This window comes from Cydia strobilella, chromosome 3 (genome assembly GCF_947568885.1).
Source record: "Cydia strobilella chromosome 3, ilCydStro3.1, whole genome shotgun sequence".
In the NCBI taxonomy this organism is placed as follows: Eukaryota; Metazoa; Arthropoda; class Insecta; order Lepidoptera; family Tortricidae; genus Cydia; species Cydia strobilella.
This window is the reverse complement of record NC_086043.1, coordinates 4,822,703-4,846,148: the sequence shown is the minus strand read 5'-3', so window position 1 is coordinate 4,846,148 and position 23,446 is coordinate 4,822,703. Positions and strand designations below refer to the sequence as shown.

The 23,446-nt window shown below is 37.2% G+C and overlaps 1 protein-coding gene and 1 long non-coding RNA gene across 2 annotated transcripts in view; both read left to right on the top strand.

Moving 5' to 3' along the window:
• LOC134755706 (uncharacterized) overlaps positions 1-23,446 on the top strand; it is a 255,660-nt gene that overhangs the window by 98,948 nt on the left and 133,266 nt on the right. The gene's annotated exons all lie outside the window — the stretch shown is intronic.
• LOC134755639 (metabotropic glycine receptor) overlaps positions 1-23,446 on the top strand; it is a 128,794-nt gene that overhangs the window by 82,581 nt on the left and 22,767 nt on the right. Inside the window, exons 4-5 of the mRNA XM_063692157.1 lie at positions 11,793-11,916; positions 22,727-22,870. Coding sequence (XP_063548227.1) covers positions 11,793-11,916; positions 22,727-22,870 — 268 coding nt within the window. The remainder of the gene's footprint in view (positions 1-11,792; positions 11,917-22,726; positions 22,871-23,446) is intronic.

Here is a 23,446-nt window from a genome sequence, read left to right as displayed (position 1 = left end):
AAAACTCTTTTTTTTTTGTATAAATTAATGGTTACATAAAGGGGACCGAAAAGTTGATTATTTTTGCGCTACGACGCACGGTTTAGGAGATACAGCCCTATATAGATCTTTTTCTTTTTCTTTTTTACGTTTCTAAATCTTAATTAAGGGCTTCTTAAGGGGAACGAAAATTTGATTATTTTTCGCTACCATGCACGGTTTAGGAGATACATCCCTAAAGTTTTTTTTGTTGTTTTTTTTTTCTTTTTTTTGTCATTGCGTTTTTTGTTATTACTTTGGGGTTTCATAAAAGGGAACGAAAATTTTATTATTTTTGCGCTACGACGCACGGTTTAGGAGATACAGCCCTAAAATGATTTTTATCTCTTTTTCTTTTTTGCGTTTTTAAATCTTAATTAGGGGCTTCTTAAAGGGGAACGGATATTGATTATTTTTGCGCTACGATGCACGGTTTAGGAGATACAGCCCTATAAAGTTTTTTTGTTATTATTTTTTTCTTTCTTTTTCTTGTGTTTTTGTATATTATTTAGGGGCTTCATAAAGGGGAACGAAAATTTTATTATTTTTGCGCTACGACGCATGGTTTAGGAGATACAGCCCTATAAAGATTTTTTTTTTAAATTTTGCGTATTTTTAAATATAAATTATGGGTTGCATAAAGGGGAACGAAAATTTTATTGTTTTTGCGGTACCACGCACGGTTTAGGAGATACAGCTCTATAAAGTTTTTTTTCCTGTTTTTTTTTTTGTTTTTTTTTTTAAGTATTAATTACGGGTTTCTTAAAGGGGTTTTTTTAAATTATTTTTGCGCTACGACGCATGGTTTAAGAGATACAGCCCTATAAAGTTTTTTTTTTTAAATTTTGCGTTTATTTTTTTAAATATAAATTATGGTTTGCATAAAGGGGAACGAAAATTTTATTATTTTTGCGCCACCACGCACGGTTTAGGAGATATTATATCTATATATATATACTATATATAGCTATAATAGCTCTATAAAGTTTTTTTTCCTGGTTTTTTTTTAAGTTTTAATTAAGGGTTTCTTAAAGGGGAACGAAAATTTGATTATTTTTGTGCTACGATGCACGGTTTAGGAGATGCAGCCCTATAAAGATTTTTTTTGTTGTTTTTTTTTTCATTGTGTTTTTTGTATATTATATTGGGGTTCCGTAAAGGGGAACGAAAATTTTGTTCTTTTTGCGCTACCACGCACGGTTTAGGAGATATAGCTCTATAAAGATTTTTTCCTGTTTTTTTTGTTTTTTTTTTAAGTATTAATTAAGGGATCCTTAAAGGGGAACGAAAAATTGATTATTTTTGCGCTACGATGCACGATTTAGGATATGCAGCCCTATAAAGATTTTTTTTTTGTTTTTTTTTTCATTGTGTTTTTTTGTATATTACTTTGGGGTTCCGTAAAGGGGAACGAAAATTTTATTATTTTTGCGCTACGACGCACGGTTTAGGAGATACAGCCCTAAAATGATTTTTTTTCCACTTTCTTTTTTGCGTTTTTCAATCTTAATTAGGGGTTTCTTAAAGGGATTTTTTTTAATTATTTTTGCGCTACGATGCACGGTGTAGGAGATACAGCCCTATAAAGTTTTTTTGTTATTTTTTTTCATTGTGTTTTTAGTATATTACTTTGGGGCTTCATAAAGGGGAACGAAATTTTTATTATTTTTGCGCCACCAAGCACGGTTTAGGAGATATTATATCTATATATATATATAGCAATAATAGCTCTATAAAGTTTTTTTCCTGGTTTTTTTTAAAGTTTTAATTAAGGATTTCTTAAGGGGAACGAAAATTTGATTATTTTTGTGCTACGATGCACGGTTTAGGAGATGCAGCCCTATAAAGATTTTTTCCTCTTTTTTTTTCTTTTTTGCGTTTTTAAATCTTAATTAGGGGCTTCTTAAAGGGAAGCGAAAATTTGATTATTTTTGCGCTACGATGCACGATATAGGAGATACAGCTAATACAGCCCTATAAAGATTTTGTTTCTTTTTTTTTTTCTTTGTATTTTTCATGTATTACTTTTGGGTTACATAAAGGGGAACGAAAATTTTATTATTTTTGCGCTACGACGCATGGTTTAGGAGATACAGTCCTATATATTTTTTTACAATGCATCGAAAAGTGCGTTTCCTACGGAGCCATGTCGTGCGGAAAGTACTGCTTTTCCGCACTAGTGCTTTTTGTTTTCATTTTTTTTTTACAGTACATATGGTGCTACTTTCTCGCACTAGTGCGGAAAAGAGCACTTACCGTGCATATGTCGAAAGTTTAAAGGGCCATATGTACTGTAAAACGTACGATACACGTGCGAATAGGTAATTCGCAACTCGTGTCGATTTAAAACACTCCTTTTAATAATTAAACTTATTTGCCATGACATGTTTTTTTATTTACTCGCACAATGCATAGTAAAACATTGTATGATACACGTGCGTAAAGATGATATCCGCACTTGTTGCATAAATAGCAATTTTTTTTATCAAAGAATGAAAGAAAGTCACGGTATTTATAACCAAATTTTACTTTAGTGGTACCTTTTCCCTATCACTGTCACAAATGTATGTGGCGTTCACGTAAACGCGATATTTTTAAGATTTCCCTGCGCAATGTTGCCAGCTCGCTCGCAAATCAAACATGTACTTACAGTTCTTTTGCATAATGGTGACATTGTACAATATCTATGAGATTTAAATAGGTAAAAGATAATTCGACGCATTCTTTGCTTGCTTGTTGCTTGTTGTTGTGTTGTTTGCGTAACTTCTTTGAATAAGTTGCGTTAATTTGGCGCACAGGCGAAGTAAACATGCGTTGCGTACGGCAAGGTCACGCCGCGGCCCCACCCTGCACGGCCTCCGTTGCCCATTCAGACCGCCCGCTAGCTTCGTTTGAACGCAAATAATATTTTTGTAATATTTGTTTATGCAGTGGATGCAAGTGACACAAATTCATACATCTTATTTATCCCGCATTTCAAATTAATAAGATGTAAACTCTAATATCTTTAATATTCTTTTGTAACGGTGACAGCCTGTTACAACAAAATCATCAAATATCTTATGAAGCTATGCCTTAATAAGACACAAAATCATTTAATGGACCTATTTAAACGATTAAATTCGACCTAAGTAATTTTTTTTAACTCTAATTTTTTTTTGTGTCATTTAGAATATTATGACATAGTATCAGATTGCAGTGGACGTAATTGACACAAACTATGTTTTCACACTAAAAACACTATCCTAAATGCAACACAGTTACATGTTTTCTCTCGAATATTTTTTTCTCCAAGATAATTCAAAATAAAAAATAATTACCACAAAATAACAAATTACTAGAAAAGCAAATTATATATATGACACAAAACAAAATGTAAGATTTACATCTTAACAAAGTATTCATAAGCGAAAACAGAATTGACTTTAATATTTTTATAACCTAGGGGTCAAAATATAGCCAGCGGTACAGGTCTATTAAGCACACAAGTTTATCACTACCACATAAAAATAAACGACATTCGGTTTTGGCCAATCACATTACCGCCCTCACTACTAAAACGCTCACAAAACTATCTCAGCAATTGAACGGACTTGTTTTATTTCAATTGCTGACTGGAGCTATAATTCCTCCACGTACTCCGGATTGTTTTGGAAGTAAGCAAGCAATGGTGAGCTAGGCATTTTGCGGTAAGATCTCGCCGTGATAAATCGGCAACGTGTAGGGAATGATAAGTGAAGACGGGGTGAGTTCATAAGAAAAAGAAATGGTGGGAAATAAGTGTTTGTGTAAAATGGGGGTTTGGTTTAGAAATATCCGGTTAGGTGGGAAACTTATCGTGTTGCCTATTTTAAGATAATGAGTGATCAGAGAAGAAAAGGTATATAAACCTGCAGGTTGCCATATGGAAATGTTGTGTATTCCATGTTCTCTGTTTGAGGGTGTTTAGATAAAATATAGGTTTTATATATGAAGTATTTTTTTTTTCACTTTTCTTTACACAAGATAACAAAAAACCGGACAAGTGCGAGTCGGACAAGTCGAGGGTTCCGTACTTTTTAGTACTTATTTGTTGTTATAGCGGCAACAGAAATACATCATCTGTAAAAATGTCAACTGTCTAGCTATCACGGTTCATGAGATATAGCCTGGTGACAGACGGACAGACAGACAGACAGACAGACAGACAGACAGACAGGCAGTCAGACAGACAGACAGACAAACAGACAGACAGACAGACAGACAGCGATGTCTTAGTAATAGGGGCCCGTTTTTACTCTTTGGGTACGGAACCCTAAAAAGTACATTTCTTTACGCCTTATACCCATCTAATCCCTGATGTCATACTAAAACTAATGTTTTTGCTAACGTATACTTCCCCTATAAAGAACTTTTATACTTACATAATAGTAAAACAGGTAATTTCCGACACAGGCCTTTGAAAGGGTCACGCCGGTCCTTCCGTGCTCTTAAAATAATACTTTTTTATCCCATCAGCCGTACAAAAGAGTTTTAACAACATTTTACACATCATTATTTATCGATGAAACTTTTACATAGAAAACACACATACCTCAGAAATAAAATATCCGCGTTAAACACACAAACAAACGGCATTACCGGGATTCGACACCGGGCTTTTCAGCTTCATTGGGTTTGATATGACTTTAGAATGCTTTGCTAACTGATTATAAAGTACGAGTACCAACGTCAAATTCACTAAAAAAGTGGAGTATTTAAATTTGTAGTATTACAATAACCTAGATTAAATTCCATTCAAACAAAGTCGCAGCCAACAGCTAGTATACTTAACATAAAGTCCGTCGAGATATACATCTCAGTTCGTTAGGTTAATCTCAATTATGTTTCCAAGCTTTTATTTAGATTAACTACGTGATACACATAAGCACATAACAATCAACTTTATCCACTTTTCGATGATCTTGTGTGGGCGTAGGCCATGTAGTCTTACTCAGCCTAAACTCTACTGCTGAAGCTTTATAACCTGAAATACTGGTCGATTTGTTTGAACAGTTGTACGAACTAGGATTGAAATATGGATGAGTCTCCTATTTCATAATTACAACCAAATAATATATATCCTCCGGCCACGTATTTCCATGAGCTTTTACCGAAACAAGCCCCCATAACCATTGTTACTCACTTTGTACATATATTTTCCATTTATTCCCCATGTTATGATGTCATAACTAAGGCAGAAATAAAACCCTTAAGGCTGGTTGCACATTGCACACCTTTTCACGTGCGACTTAATAAAATACATTCTTAGTACTATGCGAGCACGCATAGTACCTACATAAGTACCTGCAGTGGGGATTTTGATTCGCATTCGTAGGTACTTCTACATTAACTGTTGACAAAACCGTTGTCCATAAAAATCTGTAACGGCTCGACTGCGTGTTAAGGATGCCTCACGCTAGACCGGCCCGGGACGGCTGATCGGTGATCACGTGGTGCTTTCCATAGGAAACGAAGCACAGAAGCTCCGGCCCGGCCCCGGCCCGGTCTAGCGTGGGTCATCCTTTATACGGCGTAAGCTTGCCACGGTAAGCCCAACATTTAAGTGAAGACTAGGCACTTCGAGGGCGCTAAGACTAGTCAGTTTGTATCTATCTAGCAATTGCTTTTAAACGCTTAGTATCAGGTATGTTTTAGCTGTGGTAGCTAAGTATCTAAATGACTGCTTATATTCGTACTGCTACTTTACACTGAGTAGTATAATTTTAAGTGCTTCCATAGTGATTCTTAGTTCCGATTGTTCTGAAATTGAAATGGGGGCAGACACTTAAAAATTAACTTTTTGGTATCTGCGAAATATTGCGTGAAAATCGGTAGGAGAAAAGATATAAAAACCGGACAAGTGCCAGTCAGACTCGCCCACCGAGGGTTCCGTACTTTTTAGTATTTGTTGTTATAGCGGCAACAGAAATACATCATCTGTGAAAATTTCAACTGTCTAGCTATCACGGTTCATGAGATACAGCCTGGTGACAGACGGACAGACGGACAGACGGACAGACGGTCAGACGGACAGACGGACAGACGGACAGACGGACAGCGGAGTCTTAGTAATAGGGTTCCGTTACTCCCGTTTTTACCCTTTGGGTACGGAACCCTAAAAAAAAGCAAGTAATTTTTTTTTTTGTTTTCTTAAAAAAGTTGTAACTATAATAGCTAGTAATAGGATAAACCTTATACTAATAAATTGCGCAGTTTATTTGTACGACTAGGTAGTATTAATTCTTATATTTATTATTCAATGTCGTATCCAATGTGCGTCCGCGGCTTAACGCAGCGAACAACACGCGAACGCGAAGCGAAGCGATGCGGCGCGTGCTGAATCAATCCTTTGATACCTATAGAAGTGTCCTACGTGGGCGATCTCGTTGCGAACGCGAACGCCGTGGGCCCGCCGCGCCGCGCCGCTTCGCGTTCGCGAGTTGTTCGCTCGTAAGACGCTGCGTAACAATTCCTAACATTTGTGTGATACAACGGTTTCGCCACCGCACACTTAATGAAATTGATTACATTTCTATCATCATTTTTGTTTCGCGACTGTTCTTTATTTGGTAAAAATGGCCTTTGTTGGGAAAACGTATGAAAGACCTTTTTATTAATATAATAGTAGCCAAAATATCCAAGTCCATTTTGTTGGGTACTCAATTACATAATAAGATGGTCTATACCGTCTGGGTCGATGTTTTTAGTTCCTTTGATGTTGGTCGTCGCGGTAGTCTAGTCCAGTAGTAGTAGGTATAGTCCTAGTCCTAGAACTAAGCTGTGTCCTACAAAGTAGGTACAGTCGCCATCAGATATATCGGAGCGGCCAAGGTGCTCATAAATATCTGAGCACGCCTCTCAGGTAGCAAAATGACCTCAGCGACGTCCTAATGACGTCGCTACGTAATAATGCTACCTGGGTATTGTCAAGGCGTTACAGTGTTTGTTCAGATATTGTGAATACCTTGGCCGCTCCGATATATCTGATGGCGACTGTGCACAAGCTCAACAAAACGTAATTAAATATCTATACCAATGTTGTTTTCGGTTTTTGCTGAGTTTGTTCTCTCATCTATGAAAATATTTGAACTTAGAATTGGATAATTCAAGTAATAGTCTAATATAATTTGAGTTAGTTTTGGACCACAGTTGGGAGATTTTGGAATAAAGCCGTACCCATACCACGAGTCACTGACATATACGCTAACGTCTACGTAATTTACCGTCTATACATCTCGCTCGCACGAATATGTCAGTACGAGCGAGATGCATAGAAAGTAAGTTACGTATTAGACGATAGCGTATTATGTCAGTTTTGACACTGTCAGTAACTCGTGGTAAGGGTACTAGGTTGTTTTACGTTGAACTTTGCGAAGGATGTGGATGTGCTGAGGAAGAGTGACGGGTGTGCGTTAGGGCATAGGGGCAAGCGGGGTTCATTGCGCTTCCTCGAACCTCGTGTTCGAACCGGGCGAGTTATGAGATTTGTGATAGTTTCGTTTTAATATTCTATTTAATCTAACTAACTTTTATGTAATCGTGTTAATTTAATTACATTACAAGGTAGTAGAAAAAAAGCTTACAAAAATTTGTACAATTAAATTATGTATTGTCATATAATATTTTTTAGTAAAGAATAAGTAATGAAAGCGTTTTCAGCTTTTGCAGCTAACGTAAAAACCGAAACCAGAAAACGAAATTTATAAAAATATACCTTCTTAACCTAAAGGTAGATACAATACAACACAATTACCTCGCAACGCAATGTTATTTTTCACTACTTCAGCTCTCTTTATTGTTCAAAAACTGATGAAAAAGTTACATTTTATCCACAAGAGTGGCAAAGTAACTTGATGCAAAGCATGTCTCTTGGAATTGACTTATATTTAAGTGATGATTTTGAATGAATATTTAAAGGCGTGCATTTGGATTCGATTTGAAATATTCTACAGTTAGTAATCTCTTCGCTTTAGTGTGGTGAAAATCTTTGCGTTTCACTCGGTAGCAAAGTTTGTTTAACCCTCGCAACGCTCAACATTCCACTTTTCGAACCACTCGCTCCGTTTTTGGGTCAATTTTGCAATCTTTCGCTTGCTTTCCATTAGCACGATTTAAATAATAATTTTACCCACTTGTTTATAAATAACCATTGTCGGTCTAGCCCGGCCTAATCAATGAAAATCTAAAAAAATATTTTTTTACTGTCCCCAAGCAAAACATACGGCGACCCTGAATACGTAGTCTCGGGAATCGTTTACAACGTCGAAGTGAACGGATGAATGATTTACACAATCCATCTCCCTCCAGATGCTGTCCGTTCACAAATGGATGGAACATAGGAAGGATTAGATCTCTCGCTATCGTTGTCACGGATCACTTACGTGTCGATGGGTGAATCAACTTGTCACTCGTTGCAACGAATGTTTGTTGATGCTGCTATTACAACTGTAACAACGTGATACAACATTTCTTGTAACAAATTGTATCATTAGTGTCATTTGTACATCGGGGCACTTACAAAACAAGTTGATCCACCTACGAGTAGATGCAGAATAATATCCGAAGACCAGTGTATTGCCTTGCATAGTCTTTATTAAGCCAAGATTGATTAAAATAGGATCGCTTTCTGAAAAACTGCTAAGCAGTTTAATATAAAAACAGCAGGCAATTTATATATTCCGAACTTATTTTAGAACTTAGAAGACCTATGTGACGGTTATACTACTCCTGTAGTGTTGGCATTACTTTAATAATTATAATATAATATACGATAAAGTGTTCTCATTTCAGTTGCGTCCTCGTTGACGACTATTAGGTGCAAATTTAAAACATTAACGAGAAATGAGTTTTAGAGATAAACGTGGGTGCTTGTATAATGATGTGGCTTAAAACTAAGCGCTGTGGCGACAGTTATAAGTAAAGTCGCACGACGTCTGAGGAATTTTGAGCAAAGAAAGCGCGAGTGTGTGAATGATACCTCGGACTTCAGTGTGCTCTGTAGATTTAAGAGCACCTATGTGTATTGACAGTCGCTTAACTATTAGGTGTGTATGTATTTTATAATGCGGAGTCCGTGGCACGTGGTCAATGGATGTGGAAAAGGTCCGAATATCTTTGGACACGACACAATTGTCGGAACACAATGTGTTCAGGAAGAGGTCTTTCTTTACCTTAAATGCCGATATTTGGCTTTGATCTTCGCTTCAAAGATCTTTTATAATGTGCGGTTCATCAGTTCAATGGTGTATCATTAGTTTGTTGAAGGTTTTCGGTACTTTAAGGCCTGACATTATTGTTTTAACTTTTAAATGTTGATTTCTGTAGATAACAGCGTTAAAAGAAAATTAATTTCTTGTTTCGTTAATTTCATTTTTCATATTTCTTTATAAAAAAAACCCTGTGAACGATATATGCCCACTGACGGTTAGTCCAGCGATTCTATGTGGTGCGTATGTGGTCACTACCCTACTAGCCATATAGAAGTTTTAAGGGTTAGTTACGTCTTTCCATCATGTAATAGTTTACATAATAAACCCACAATAAAAGTTACACAATCTCTATTTTATTCATTTTAATATGAGGTAAATGTGAAATGAGGTCCGAAAATAAAAGTTACATATTGTGCTAATTGCCGATGAAAAAACGGTTCTTTCGTAGTAATAATCTAACCCTGAAATGTCATGTAAATACTCCGTAGAGCAGTGGCTACATACATACCAATTGGCTTGATCCCAAACGGACAGAGGTCATATACGATGCACAAACTTTTAGAGGGAATGTTCTAACAAAAAACAATAACTGTGATAAATTGTGACATACTACTACACAAACATTTTACATGCAACCAAACATTTAGGTACAACATGTAATATATAACTTATTGTATTTTTTTTCGGTATAACAGCAAATTTTATCGGGAGTAACGGACAAAACAGACCAATGATTAATGAATTCGACATCTAAAACGTCAAGTTGTTTTGACACATCCATTTTTTTGTGTTTGGAAATCGGAAACCTGCAGTATATTGGTGGTGGTGTTGGGCTATTGTAGTGTATGTTGGTTGTTACATATTCTACATGAGCGTAGATTATAGTGCAGCAAAAGGTGGCAGTAGGGTTCATAATTTGTTAATAATTTTAACAAGCTTTTATTTAACTTGCAATGTAAAGTATGTATCTATATTTGTACGGGTCATATCTTGAAAGTAAAATCTTACCAAAAACATTTTGATGTAGAATGTTGCCAAGACGAAACCATGGCTCGCACTTTCAAAAAGTTATCAGATCTGTGGCAGAGCCAAGCTTCTAACTCTACAAGCCCTAACTTCACAAACTCTACACCTTAGTCAAAATATGTGGCTTGGCCGTTTCGCTACCCTCACATGGGCGTAAGGTTAAAAATGTATTCACTATTCATTATTTTTTATTATACAATAAATAGTTCGTGTAGGACTAAAATATCAACGGTAAAGGTTCCATTATACACGAACTGATATTATTCATATTCATATAATCGATAGAAATTCGGATTCCTTCTTAATTTTATCTAGCTCTAAAAGCGTGATAATCACAGCAAAGACAGATATGTCCGCCAAAAAAATTTGGTGGAAAAATTGAAAATTTAATTTTTTTTGTATTTTTTCTTTATTTCATTGCATGTTTCAGAAACGCACTATATATGCTTCGCTGTGAAAAAGGCCTGCCAACCTTTGCCCTTCTTTCCCGGCCTCTGCTCTGATACGCGTGCTCCACAATTTTAATTAGTTTTGAGGTCGTAGTTCCGCGCATATTTTTTTTTGTTTTTCCGAGAAAAGCATTAAACTTTGAATACTATTTGAATGAGACTTTCAGATTTCGATTGGCAGCGCGTTACTGCTAGAATGTTGCAGCAGCACGCAATGGACGATGTTCTTTTAAATTTATTTAATAAATTACATTACTATCATTGCTGCAATGCTGGCGTGATTAGAATGTTCATTCGGCCACTCGTTGTATCAAGGAGATGAACAGTGACATAGCCTGTTTCCCGCTGCTATAATACAACCCTGCATCAGTAACGAACCATCAGCAACGCAGTCGCAATTAGAATGTAACCTTTGTCATGCTTCGGCAAGAGAAGGACAGGTGTCACCATCCTCGTATGTCAGGTCGGTGGTCTAATAAAAACTATGTATAGAAATTCTATAGATATTTTTTATTTGACAATAGAAAGATCTCTATAAAATGCAAAGACCCACTTAAAATTTACAAACTGCTTATAAGCGTGAAGAAAAATATATAAAATAAATCGAGGAGACAATCAAAACCCGCGCATTATATATTACGAAAGATCTTAATACCTATCCTTGGGGAGTTACTTTGTCAAAAGTATTTTCTTATCCAAATACTTAGAAAAACGAGTAGAAAAATACGCCGAACCAATATTACGGGTCACACAAAAATGAATGAATTATCCGATTTTATTCCCTAGCGTACGAATTGTGGTATGCAAAATATTTATATATTAATAGTCTCTGAATCAACGGCAATATTTAGGATCATATATATAGGTAGTATACGGAGCGGAGACGGTGTAAAATAGCCTGTCGCGGTGAAACGCAATTGAATCTTCCTGTCTTTTTTTCATATCTCGCATAGTACGAAAAAACAAAAGGCCAGAAAGAAGTAAAAATTCAAATAAAATACTAGTACATAACGGCCATAGTCATACACATTATGTACCGTCGGATTAAAAATGTGTTCTTTTGTTACAGAGGGACGAGCGGTATAGACATAGATCTCCGACGAGTGGACATTGATCAGTGTCCTTTGAAGCCTGGGTCGGTGCAGCTCAACATCTTCGCCGGCACCGACAAATGCAAGAAGAAGACCACTGAGGTTAGTAGTTTTATTTAGTACGTATTTTTATGAATTACTTACTTACTACTTACTCCTCTGGCGCAGCGACCCCAAGTGTGTCTTGGGGTCTAACACGACTGCCCGACACTGATCCCGGTCCTGTGCAGTTTCTCGCCAGTCTTGAACCTGGAGCTCGCGCAGATCAGCGCTGCGTCCACCACATCCGCCCATCGATACCTAGGTCGACCAACCGGGCGGCGTGCTGTCGGTTTTCCCTTAAACGCTCTTTATGAATTAAGAATATGGAACAAGTTACCGTCAAAAAACGTTTTTTGATACATTTTTATTGCTTACATTGGTTTTATTACTTTTTCTCATTTGCATGTCCATTATTTACTTCTTTACCTTTCCGATGAGCTTTTTGATTTTCTATCGAGGAGTTTCCTTGACTGGCATATTTCACCAGCATCTGGCATGCAAAAAACTGAACATACAACTATAATTAAGTTTAAACAATCATAGTCAGGGCCTATATTATAAAGGGGCCCACTGATTATCAGTCCGCCGGACAATATCAGCCTGTCAGTTAGGACAAAAAGTTGTCAGTTCCGAGCAACTGACAGACTGACATCGTCCGGCGGACTGATAAACAGTGGGACCCTTAATATTACATTACATAAACTACCTCAGTCAAAAGATGTATTCCTCGATGGAATAGAAGGCCTTTTGTACGAGCCATGCTTTTAGTTTCCCTTTAAACATTTTCAAAGGCAATTGTTTGATGTTACTATCCAGTCTATTATAGATTTTTATGCTCGTACAAAGTGTTTCTGCTATACAAAGCTGTTCTTGTGCTATTTTTTAAGGTTGACAAAAAGAAAGATACTCGTATTAATCACTTACCATGAAACGACTTTTTCTCATGAAAAGACATTGCATTAAAAAGAAAGAAAAGAAATACAAATTGATAACGTAATCTATTTGAGAAACCGTAATTTGAAAAGTTATTTTAGGCTGCTATCTTATTCTTTACTCGCAACTAATTGTCAATTAAATAAAATCTTCAGATAAGAAAATAACGGTATTATTACCTGCCATAGGATAAGTCCGATAGATTTATATTGGCGCGATAAAGTTTAAATGTACAGATGGTTTATCTTTATGAAGAGGTGGAAGAAAATTCCATTGGTTGCCAATTTTGGAACTACTTATGTATGATGATATCTCCCGGTGTTTCCCAACACAAGCATGTATTTTGCTTACAGAAAGGCTCCATCCCTTTCATCATTTTTTGCGTGTTTTTGTGATTAAAGAATTATGAATTTTTGAATTTGAATTTTGAATATATCATTTGATATTGATCAGTTGTTTTGCTGTAATGGAATGCATCGAGAAGAAATCTGCATACATTTGCGATGATATATTCCAAGTAAACGTACGTGGGCAGTTTTTTTAATAGCTTTTATTTCGATTTTGAGCTAGGAGGAAATTGTTTAAAAACTGCTGAATATCCAGTACATGAGAAGGTCTGTTAGGTATTTGATTCAGACCAAGTTTTACTCACGCTTTAAAAAATGCGCCAATAAGCTCAATATATCAAGTAAACTTTTTTCAAGTTAACCATCGCAGATTATGAAGAGGTGGAAGAAAATTCCATTGGTTGCCAATTTTGGAACTACTTATGTATGATGATATCTCGCGGTGTTTCCCAACACAAGCATGTATTTTGCTTACAGGGAGGCTCCATCCCTTTCATCATTTTTTGCGTGTTTTTGTGATTAAAGAATTATGAATTTTTGAATTTGAATTTTGAATATATCATTTGATATTGATCAGTTGTTTTGCTGTAATGGAATGCATCGAGAAGAAATCTGCATACATTTGCGATGATATATTCCAAGTAAACGTACGTGGGCAGTTTTTTTTAATAGCTTTTATTTCGATCTTAAGCTAGGAGGAAATTGTTTAAAAACTGCTGAATATTGAGACGGTCTGCTAGGTATTTGATTCAGACCAAGTTTTTCTCACGCTTTAAAAAATGCGCCAATAAGCTCAATATATCAAGTAAACTTTTTTTTAAGTTAACCATCGCAGAACCTATGGTACAGTAAGCATCAAAAGTAGCGAATCAGACTACGAGTCAGAAGTGTCTACCATTCTTTAAAACTAACAGCTTAAAAAAAGGGTTATGTCTCTATAAGTAGAACAATACTGGACTGTCGCAGATGCTTTTGGCGGGTTGTTTCATACGCTACTGTACCTGGTCTTCCTAGACAACGTATATAGGTACATATACAATTTCTAACAATTAATTAAAATTAAAATACCTTATCCTTACTTATCTGAGACTACATTACTATATTTATTTTTGTGTAATGTAAAATTCCGTTACACGTCAAAGCTCTACATCGGCCGACTGTTCGGAGAACTGTCTCCGGGGAAACTTTTAGAATATTTCCTCGTTATTGTTTGCGTACACCCTGAGCATTGACAAATAACGCAAATCCTGGCGGAGTCACTCCCAACCCTTATTCTGTCCATTATGTGACATTCAGAGGTAAATCAGACAGAATAATTTACTTATCGTGCAAGACTTTTTAGGGTTGCGTAACAACTAAAGCTTGTTTAAAAAAGAGTTAATTACGTCTCCGGTGTTAACGCGACAGTTCCACATATAGGTATTCGTAGTTCAAGCACTCATAGCTGTCATAAAATGGTGTGTTTAAAAGAATTTTTGGCCAAAAGTTGACAAACGCAAGTCAATGCTTGCCTAAGTTTTTTAACAAGACCACTGGCCTGTTTACGGTAAATAACTAGGAAGATATAGGCATTCCCCTCTGTCGAAAATGGTCGTACACAATGTATGGACTGACGTTTATCTGACATGGCTATTTTGATGTTACGTATACATTTGACGTTCCCCTCCCCCGCAAAAATTGGCAGACTTTTTTGTACAGCAAATTACAGACGTGGCGGCTCCGTTTGGTTACATAACGGTAAATAACGACACGATTCGAACTTTAAGAAACGTCAAAAAATTGCTAACGATACGATATGAATCGGATAAATATGTCAGTGTCAAAAGTGACGTTTTTGTTTGAAGAAACGTCACTTTTGAACCTGACATATCCGATCTATGTATCGTATCGTTAGCAAATTTTTGACGTATCTTAAAGTTCGAATTAGGCCGAAACTATTAGACTGCATCCTAGGCTAATGGGTATAGCATCGACAATCTGTATGAGTTAGGAAAAGTACGGGAAGCTTTATAATTATAACCCAAAAGTGACAAGTAATTAGGTAAAAGTGTTCAACTAATATGCAAATATTTAGAAATTAGTTTTAAAAAGTGGAAACATTGATATTTATCCAATAACGCCTTCAAGAAAATAGTCATAGAATCCTTATTTGTGGGTTAATCAACTATTGATTATTCTGTCCCGTTAGCCAGGAGACAAAGCAAAGTTTGTTAGAAGAAATCGAGTCTATTTGTTGTTTGGTGAATTCAGATGCTTTGAAAAGTAACCATGGCAACGAACGACAAGAAATAATTAATTTACCCTGAATTGTCCAGTAGTGACCACATTATTCGTAAACAAGTTTTGTGTTTGTTGGAGCTCGGAAGTAGATGTGAAGGACAGATCCGATCCATATCGTATCGACATCAAATTTTTGACGTTTATTAAAATTAGAATCAAGCCGTATGTATCAAATCTTTGGTATCAGTTTTTTTTTTTTTTTTAAGTTGCCGGGGACTTAAAGAGAACACTTGGAATCGGAATCGTTCATTTAACAGCACGATTGAAATATATATAGTTGAGACGACAGCTGTCATCTTATCCAAGCTATGGGAAAAACACTATAAATCTCACGGTTCCTAAGGACTGTATGTGGTAGATTTCATAAACTCTCAATATTTAGTCCTGTCCTTCCACCTTGCTGGATGCTGCCTTTGTTCCATATATGACATGGGAAAGAGCTTCGCTGGGTGTCCCTAACATGTCATTAAATTATCAAAAGAACGTCTACGACTCGGCTTAGGCTCTAAGAGTGTTTCTGCTTTTTTTTTCCATTGTAAATTCGACAGTGAAATCGTATTAAATTTATAGTTGACTGGACTAATTTGAAATTTTATAGGGAACGTGCATTCTGAACTGATGAGGCATGCGGCATGAGGAGCACCCTGTTTAATGGCGCGAAGTGTAAGTGTGAAGTTTAAGCTTCCAATGTAGCTCACAAGATGGCAGAACCTACAATGCATAAGAAAACGTACGTGAACTGTAACTAGTACTTGCTTTGGCGTGAAGTGTCAATGTATCTACAGTTTATGTTTCTGATTCAGCCCACAAGATGGCAGACCCTCCAACGCGCACGGTCATTGTAGAGTTAAAAGTGAAATTGCCAAACTTGCATTTAGATATTTTTGTAATAATAAAAACTGATCTACGATTTAAAAAAATCCACTAACTTAGTGTTTGTTACATACATACTCGTAAAGAAAACTGAAGTTGCAGTACAACATAATATTATCTTAACATTGACATATTCGCCTTTCACTTTCACCATCCGAAGTATAAGTAAATTCTATTGTTGCCAAAATACGCTCCCGGTCGGCTCACACAAATCCCTTTAAAGGATCTAAAGGCCCTTCATAAGGTTCAAATCCGGTGTATTTGCTCCGGTAAGTTCTGGGCTGTCATTCTTATAGCTCACCGAAGTTACCGAGTAACTAACAGTTCTACAAGAAATTCTATAAATTAAAGAAAATGAAACTAAAGGCGAAACATAGTATAGCAATACCAATTGACTTGTCATAACAATCACATTTTTGTGACATTTTAAATATGATTTTTTGGAATAAAACAATGAAAACGGATTATATCGCGTATGTTTTCTATATATTTAAGTTCCCACAACACAAGCCTTCTTGAGTTTAGCGTGGGGCTTAGTCAATCTGTGTAAGAATGTCTTATAATATTTATTTATTTATTTATTGAATTTATAATACACCGGGTGTCAATCGTTGACCACGAACGCTGTAAATGGTTCGATTGGTTCGAAACGTCGGTATGTATTATAAATTCCATATTACTAGGTACAGAAGATTCACTTTCTAACGTCGTTCGTTCATCGTCATCGTTAGGAGGGCCTTAGTATCCGCCAACATCCCCTGTGTCCTGGAGCCTCCGGGCCTCTGCCGCACCGATGGCAAAAGGCCGGACGGCTTGACTTTGGTGCCGTGGCAGAGGGGTAAGTGCCTGCTGTGGGACGCCACGTGCGTTAGCACTTTCGCGGCCTCACACCTCGGCCGAACTTTGCGGACAGCTGGTGCCGCGGCAGATTTTGCCGCGGTCAAAAAGCGGGATAAGTATGCGAACCTGGCCGGTAATTATTATTTTGTACCCCTGGCGTTTGAAACTACTGGGTGCTGGGGGTCAGAGGCCATTGCCTTTATCAGGGAAGTGGGACGTCGCGTTAGGGAGAGGGGATCTGACGCCCGCGCGGGTTCGTACCTGGTGCAAAGGTTGTCCATCGCAATTCAACGTGGTAACGCGGCTAGTGTGATGGGCACCTTTGCGCCGGGGACGACTCGTGGGGGACTTTTTGACTAGGCTTAAGTTTAGTCTTAAGTTTATTGAATTGTTTTTGTTTTTGTATTGACTTTTACCTGAATAAATGATTTATATTTTCTCTCTAACAGAACGCGTCTATTACGACAGATATGACCCCTAGGTGGCGCAAGCTTTTTTTTTTAAACCTGACTTGGGCTCTATGGCACTAGGGCCATTAGAGCGGTAGGACTGTGTGGGGGGATGGTAGCCTGGGGAAAATCCAGGACCCTTCCGCATCACACGAGACGGTTTTGCTACGCTGGAATACTCCTAAAGAGTTTTTGCTCCAGCGCAGATCGGTTGAGCGGTCTCAACCTGATCTGAGGGTGTAAAGGGAATCGAGCTAATGGGAGTTTTGTCGCAGGTTCGCTACAACCTAGCCTAGCGGAGAAGACTCCAGCAAGAAACTCGCGAACAGGCGTCCGTTCCGTAGCGCAGCGCGGCAATTACTATGTCTAGACCCCAGAATTGGGGGCGGCCGCATGTACCTGTAGCGGCGCGACGAAATCGCGGAGTGGGTGACGCCTGGAGCGGCCAAGGTGTTCCCAAATATCTGAACAAAGCCTATATTATGTAGACGTTAAAGTAAATGTTCAGATAATTTCGAGCTCCTTGTCCGCTCCGATATATCTGATCGTGACTGTACCTATTATATTGGCAGTAATTTTTGCTTAATTATCGTAAAGGTTTTTTTATTTATTTATTTATTTAATCTTTATTGCACAAAAGAAAATACAAATGTACAAAAGGCGGACTTAATGCTACAAGGCGTTCTCTACCAGTCAACCTTCGGGCAAAGCAGATAACTTGTAGGCGGTAAGGTTCCGTTTATAGCTTATCCAATGGTCCATTGACTTGGTTTGTTTTGTATCGATAAACATTATCGGTTTATTTTTATAAGAATTGAGCACAAATAAAGGAAAAATATCAGATATCTCAACTTCTAAGAATGAGAAAATATTAATAATCCGACTGGGTTTATCATAAAGAGTTCATCGTATCTTAGGCACGTGTATAAAAAATACAATTAAATAAACGACTCACATAATCCTTCTAGCCGTTTGATCTGCAGGGCGTGATACATACACACAAAATATCACCCCCTCTAAAAGCAATACCTATGACAATACCTACCAATTTTTTTCATGTGGTAGTCACAATTTCGGAAACTAATTAATTAATAAAGCGATTTTATACTAACATGGTCGCTCTGCTTCCGCCAATCACGAAGAAATACTGCTCATGAGAGTACAAGGAACAAAAAAAAATACATTTCCAAAATCAAAATTGGCAAAGAAATCACGTTTGTTGTATGGGAGCCCCTTACTTACTTAAACTTAAATATTTATTTTATTCTGTTTTTTAGGATTTGTTGTTATAGCGGCAACAGAAGTACATCATCTGTGAAAAGTTCAACTGTCTAGCTATCACGGTTCATGAGATACAGCCTGGTGACAGACGGACAGACAGACAGCGGAGTCTTAGTAATAGGTTCCCTTTTTTACCCTTTGGGTACGGAACCCTAAAAATACCATGGAGCCTCGAGATCTTACTCCGCCCTGGCTCCTTAGAATCGAGCGACTCGTGATAAAGGGAATACACACCCTATGATAATTTCACATACCATTGACAGCGATTTAGCTGTGAGAATAGTAAATATTGGGGTGTCTCTCACATGAACGGGCTTCTTTCTTTGTTGGTGAGATTGTTATTATAAGGAAAAAGTTTTATTTCGCCTTTGTCTTAGTGCGTTTCCCGTTAAGTAGAAGGAAAATGTTTTATGATCAAGGTTTTTTAGTCCTCCAATCTTAGGATTTGTGGTTAAAAACTCAAGATATTTTTTTTCCAAAAAATTATGCTATATTTCCAGCTTACATATAATAGTTTAGACAAACGATAAGTTTAACGGCGAAATGAGGCACTATTTTCCTAAGCGAATTTAAGTTTTTCATACAAAACTTGTTTTAGCTCTGTTTCGTTCGTTTTATAAGCTATATAAACTAATTGCAGGCCTATGTCATGTCATTGCATGTGCAAAGTTTCATTACAATCCAACAGGTAGTTTTAAAATGAGAACGAAACTCCGTTTGTATGGGAAGGTGAAATTCGGCCGCAGCAGAATCACTAAGCTTTTATTCCTATTAAGAACTTTTGCGAGTAATGGCTTATTCGACTTTCACTAATGGACGGTTTGTGTCGGCCATTTATTTATTGTAACATTCGGAAAGTTGTTTTCCTTGACATGTGGCTTTTACTTCAGACATTGATCCGTCGCAAGGCGGATTATGTGGAAAATATCTAAGGGCGATATGGAAATGTGCTCCATAATATTTGGGATTCTCTTACGACGACAATTACTTTGCCTGCTGGTAAGGTTCGGGTATTTTTTATTGCTCAGCAAATTCTCGTCTTTTATTTTGGCTAACGCAGCGTACCTACTACGTAGGCGAACAACACGCGAACGCGAAGCGAAGCGATGCGGCGCTGGGTGAATCAATCCCGTAAGACGCAGCGTAGGTGTGTGAAGACGTCTGGTAGTTGTGCCCCATCACGCACAAGCACGCATACCTATTTAATGTAGCTGACAGATATCCAAACTAAAGGTTAGAAGGTTATATTCATTTGTGAGTTTTGATAGTAGGTATCAGCGAACGACAGGCATTAAGACTGGAGTAAGAGTGATAAAGTAAGTGACGGACGTCAGCAACTAAATTTATCCAGGAAATTCACGTAAGTTTTTATATGCTTAATCAATTACTACGGCAAAAGGCTCATTTCTTTTTTCAGTTGCTGAAAGAGCAGACATTTTAAAAAGAAAATGCGTAAAGTTTGTTCTTATTTAATCACCAATAATGAAAAATAGACATTTTAATCACACATACATCATGTTACCGGTAGGTCAAAAAATCCAGAGGGCCTAGCCAAATGTCTATCGTTGATAGAAACCGCATCTTCCATCTGTCATATAATACATTTTTTATCAGCATTTGGCTAGTCCCCCTGATAATCCTAATACATTATTGTACCTAATCTGCCTAATCTTGTCATGACTTTTAGAGTTACAAAATGTGTCACTCAATGGCGGATTAGCAACGTGGCAAAAGTAGCAAATGCCACGGGCCCCGCGCACCTACGCATTGTGGCCGTAAAAAATCCAAGTTTCACTTCGTTCACTTCGTCCGACAAAAATAAAACAATGCATGGGCCCCATGATATAATTGTCTACTGGCCCCGCGCTGGCTTTATCCGGCAGTGGTGTCACTTGTTAAGGTTAACATTTAATCTGCTCGACCATTATCAACTCCGATTCCCAAACTTTCAATAATGTTATATTAAATTCAAGCAAAATATTAAATCCAGCTTTAAAGTTTGAAGGGCTAATGGGTACGTCGTTATATAAATGTTTTACACGTCAGTAAGCATGATATTAAAGTGTTAAAACTATCAATTCTCCAAAGAGCTATTCTCAATATTCTCATCGCTCGTCGAATAAAGAGCGAATATGGAGCGAATAATTTCATTCTTTCAAGACAGTAAAAAGTTTTAAATAAAAAAAATATGCATAATACTCTTCAGAGTTTAAACTAATAGTAGAGTAGGGTTAACTCATTAACGGTTCTTAGCCTAAGTTATGACATTAAATATTGGCAAAAATACAAATTTCAGAAAAGATATCAAAGATTTTCAAAAAAAGTCCCTGGATCTATGAAATTTGTAAGTAAATAGCGGCTCAGCAGCGGGCCCACGGCGTTCGCGTTCGCAACGAGATCGCCCACGTAGAACACTACTTGTATATGTAATCAAATCAAAGGATTGATTCACCCCGCGCCGCATCGCTTCGCTTCGCGTTCGCTGCTGAACAGGTAGCTGAGCTTTCAGCTCGTATAATGTTCGTTAAGCGGTTTTAATATCCTCGAGGTTTTAAGCTTCATAGAGTTTTCCGTCCGTCAAAAGGATTTGCATAAAAAATTTGCTAACTCAAATTTTCAATGAAACATTGTTATCGAGGTATTACGCCGGTGCTATGGTTTCCGTCGCTGTATATGGTATTTTTGAAAACATTTTAGCATCCCAGTTCAGTCGGAGCAGTATAATTGGATCGAACAGAGACGTAGGTACTAATATAGGGAATATGACGACACATGTTGAATTTTATAATAAAATGAGCAATTTATCACAAATATGTGGATATTAAAATTATATATGGAAACAATTCAAAAATACAGGACTTAAAGTTTCAAAATTTAAGTTTTTTTTAACTTCCAAAAAGGAAAAAAAGTAAGGGTACCATTCGATTCCTTACATTTTATCCATAAAATCAATTTGTTCCAAGTTGCCTGTTGAAATAAAGTCTGTCAAAAGCAAACAATTTAAAACCATTTAAAAAAATGGCTTATTAGTAGAGTCTTCTAGAACATGAAAGAATTTGACGATTATGATAATAGTGCATGCATGTATTAATTTTGTTATTTAGTTATAGGTTAGTCTTAAGTATATTGTACGTCCGTGATGGATAAACTGTTGCTTCCTAAATGTATTATTGCCAACATCTCTGTACACAGTTATTCAATAAATATTATCTTATCATAAAATGATTGTATAGCAGCTATATACATAAACGGAATTTTTCACGAAAACGCAATTTTCTTGTTTTGTCCATACTTCAAGATTCAAGGGTCTCAATGACCTGACGTCACGGTAAAAGTATTATTATTATATTCGAAGTTAGGGTTTTGTAAACCATTATCTTTAACGAATTGCAACATTTATAACGGGGGTCGCGGTATGCAAATTTCCCTACTATTCTCTCACTTTGTATACATTACGGTGTATTGAGAGATTCCCTCTGCAGCTGACTGTACATATATATTTTTAAATCAAATTTATATAAAGAAATTTAAAATATGCAATTGCATGAATTATATAGTAATTTAAATTGTATTTTTTTCTTATTTACTCGTAATGCATGTTATTTATAAGATCTATTGTTTTGAAAAGATATGTCCCGCCGAGTTTGTTGCCGGTCCCATATTGGGATACCCTCCTCCCATTGAAGGGGGATTTAAATCTTCTCGGGGCAGAGGTGTAGGGTTAGAGCCGGCGTAGCTTTATTTGACGTTCATAAGCGCATTGTAATATGCTTATTTGTATAATAAACTATCTTTATCTTATTGTATGAGAGCGGCTTTTTGGCGGCAGATTCGTGTGGCTCATAAAGAAACCTCTCATTGTTTCAGTGTGTTCCGGTACCCGGGTTGGGGTTCAGACGCGGCTCGTACTGGTGCGTATGCCGGCGCGGCTTCTACTTCCCCAACACCACGGCCGAGCTCAGATACTACAACGGCAGTGATATTGAGGAAGAGTACGAGAAGAGCTTACTGGTGAGTACACATACTTAAGTGCAACATTCCAAGGCATAATTGAGACTTATATGACAAAAGGGGACGACGTCACTTGCTCGCTTCTCGCACGCAATATTATTTCGCAATTTGACGTATAATAATTACAGCTATGTCCCTTCGCTTAAGCTTTTCAATTTTTTTTATTATTATAAGTTTTTAAAAGTTTGTATGGTATTAGATATATTAAACCGGGTCACTCACGTTTATAAAGTCGATGATTGCTCGACATGTTTCGCTCCATAACGAAAAGCATTTTCAATGAGCGCTCGCGTTGGTGGCCCGACGCAGACTGCGGGCTGCATTTGCATTACTCGGTGCGGGTGGTTTAATAAAACCGGCCAAGTGTGAGTCGGACTCGCGCACCGAGGGTTCCGTACTTTTTAGTATTTGTTGTTATAGCGGCAACAGAAATACATCATCTGTGAAAATTTCAACTGTGTAGCTATCACGGTTCATAAGATACAGCCTGGTGACAGACAGACGGACAGACGGATAGACGGACAGACGGACAGACGGACAGACGGACAGACGGACAGACGGACAGACGGACAGACG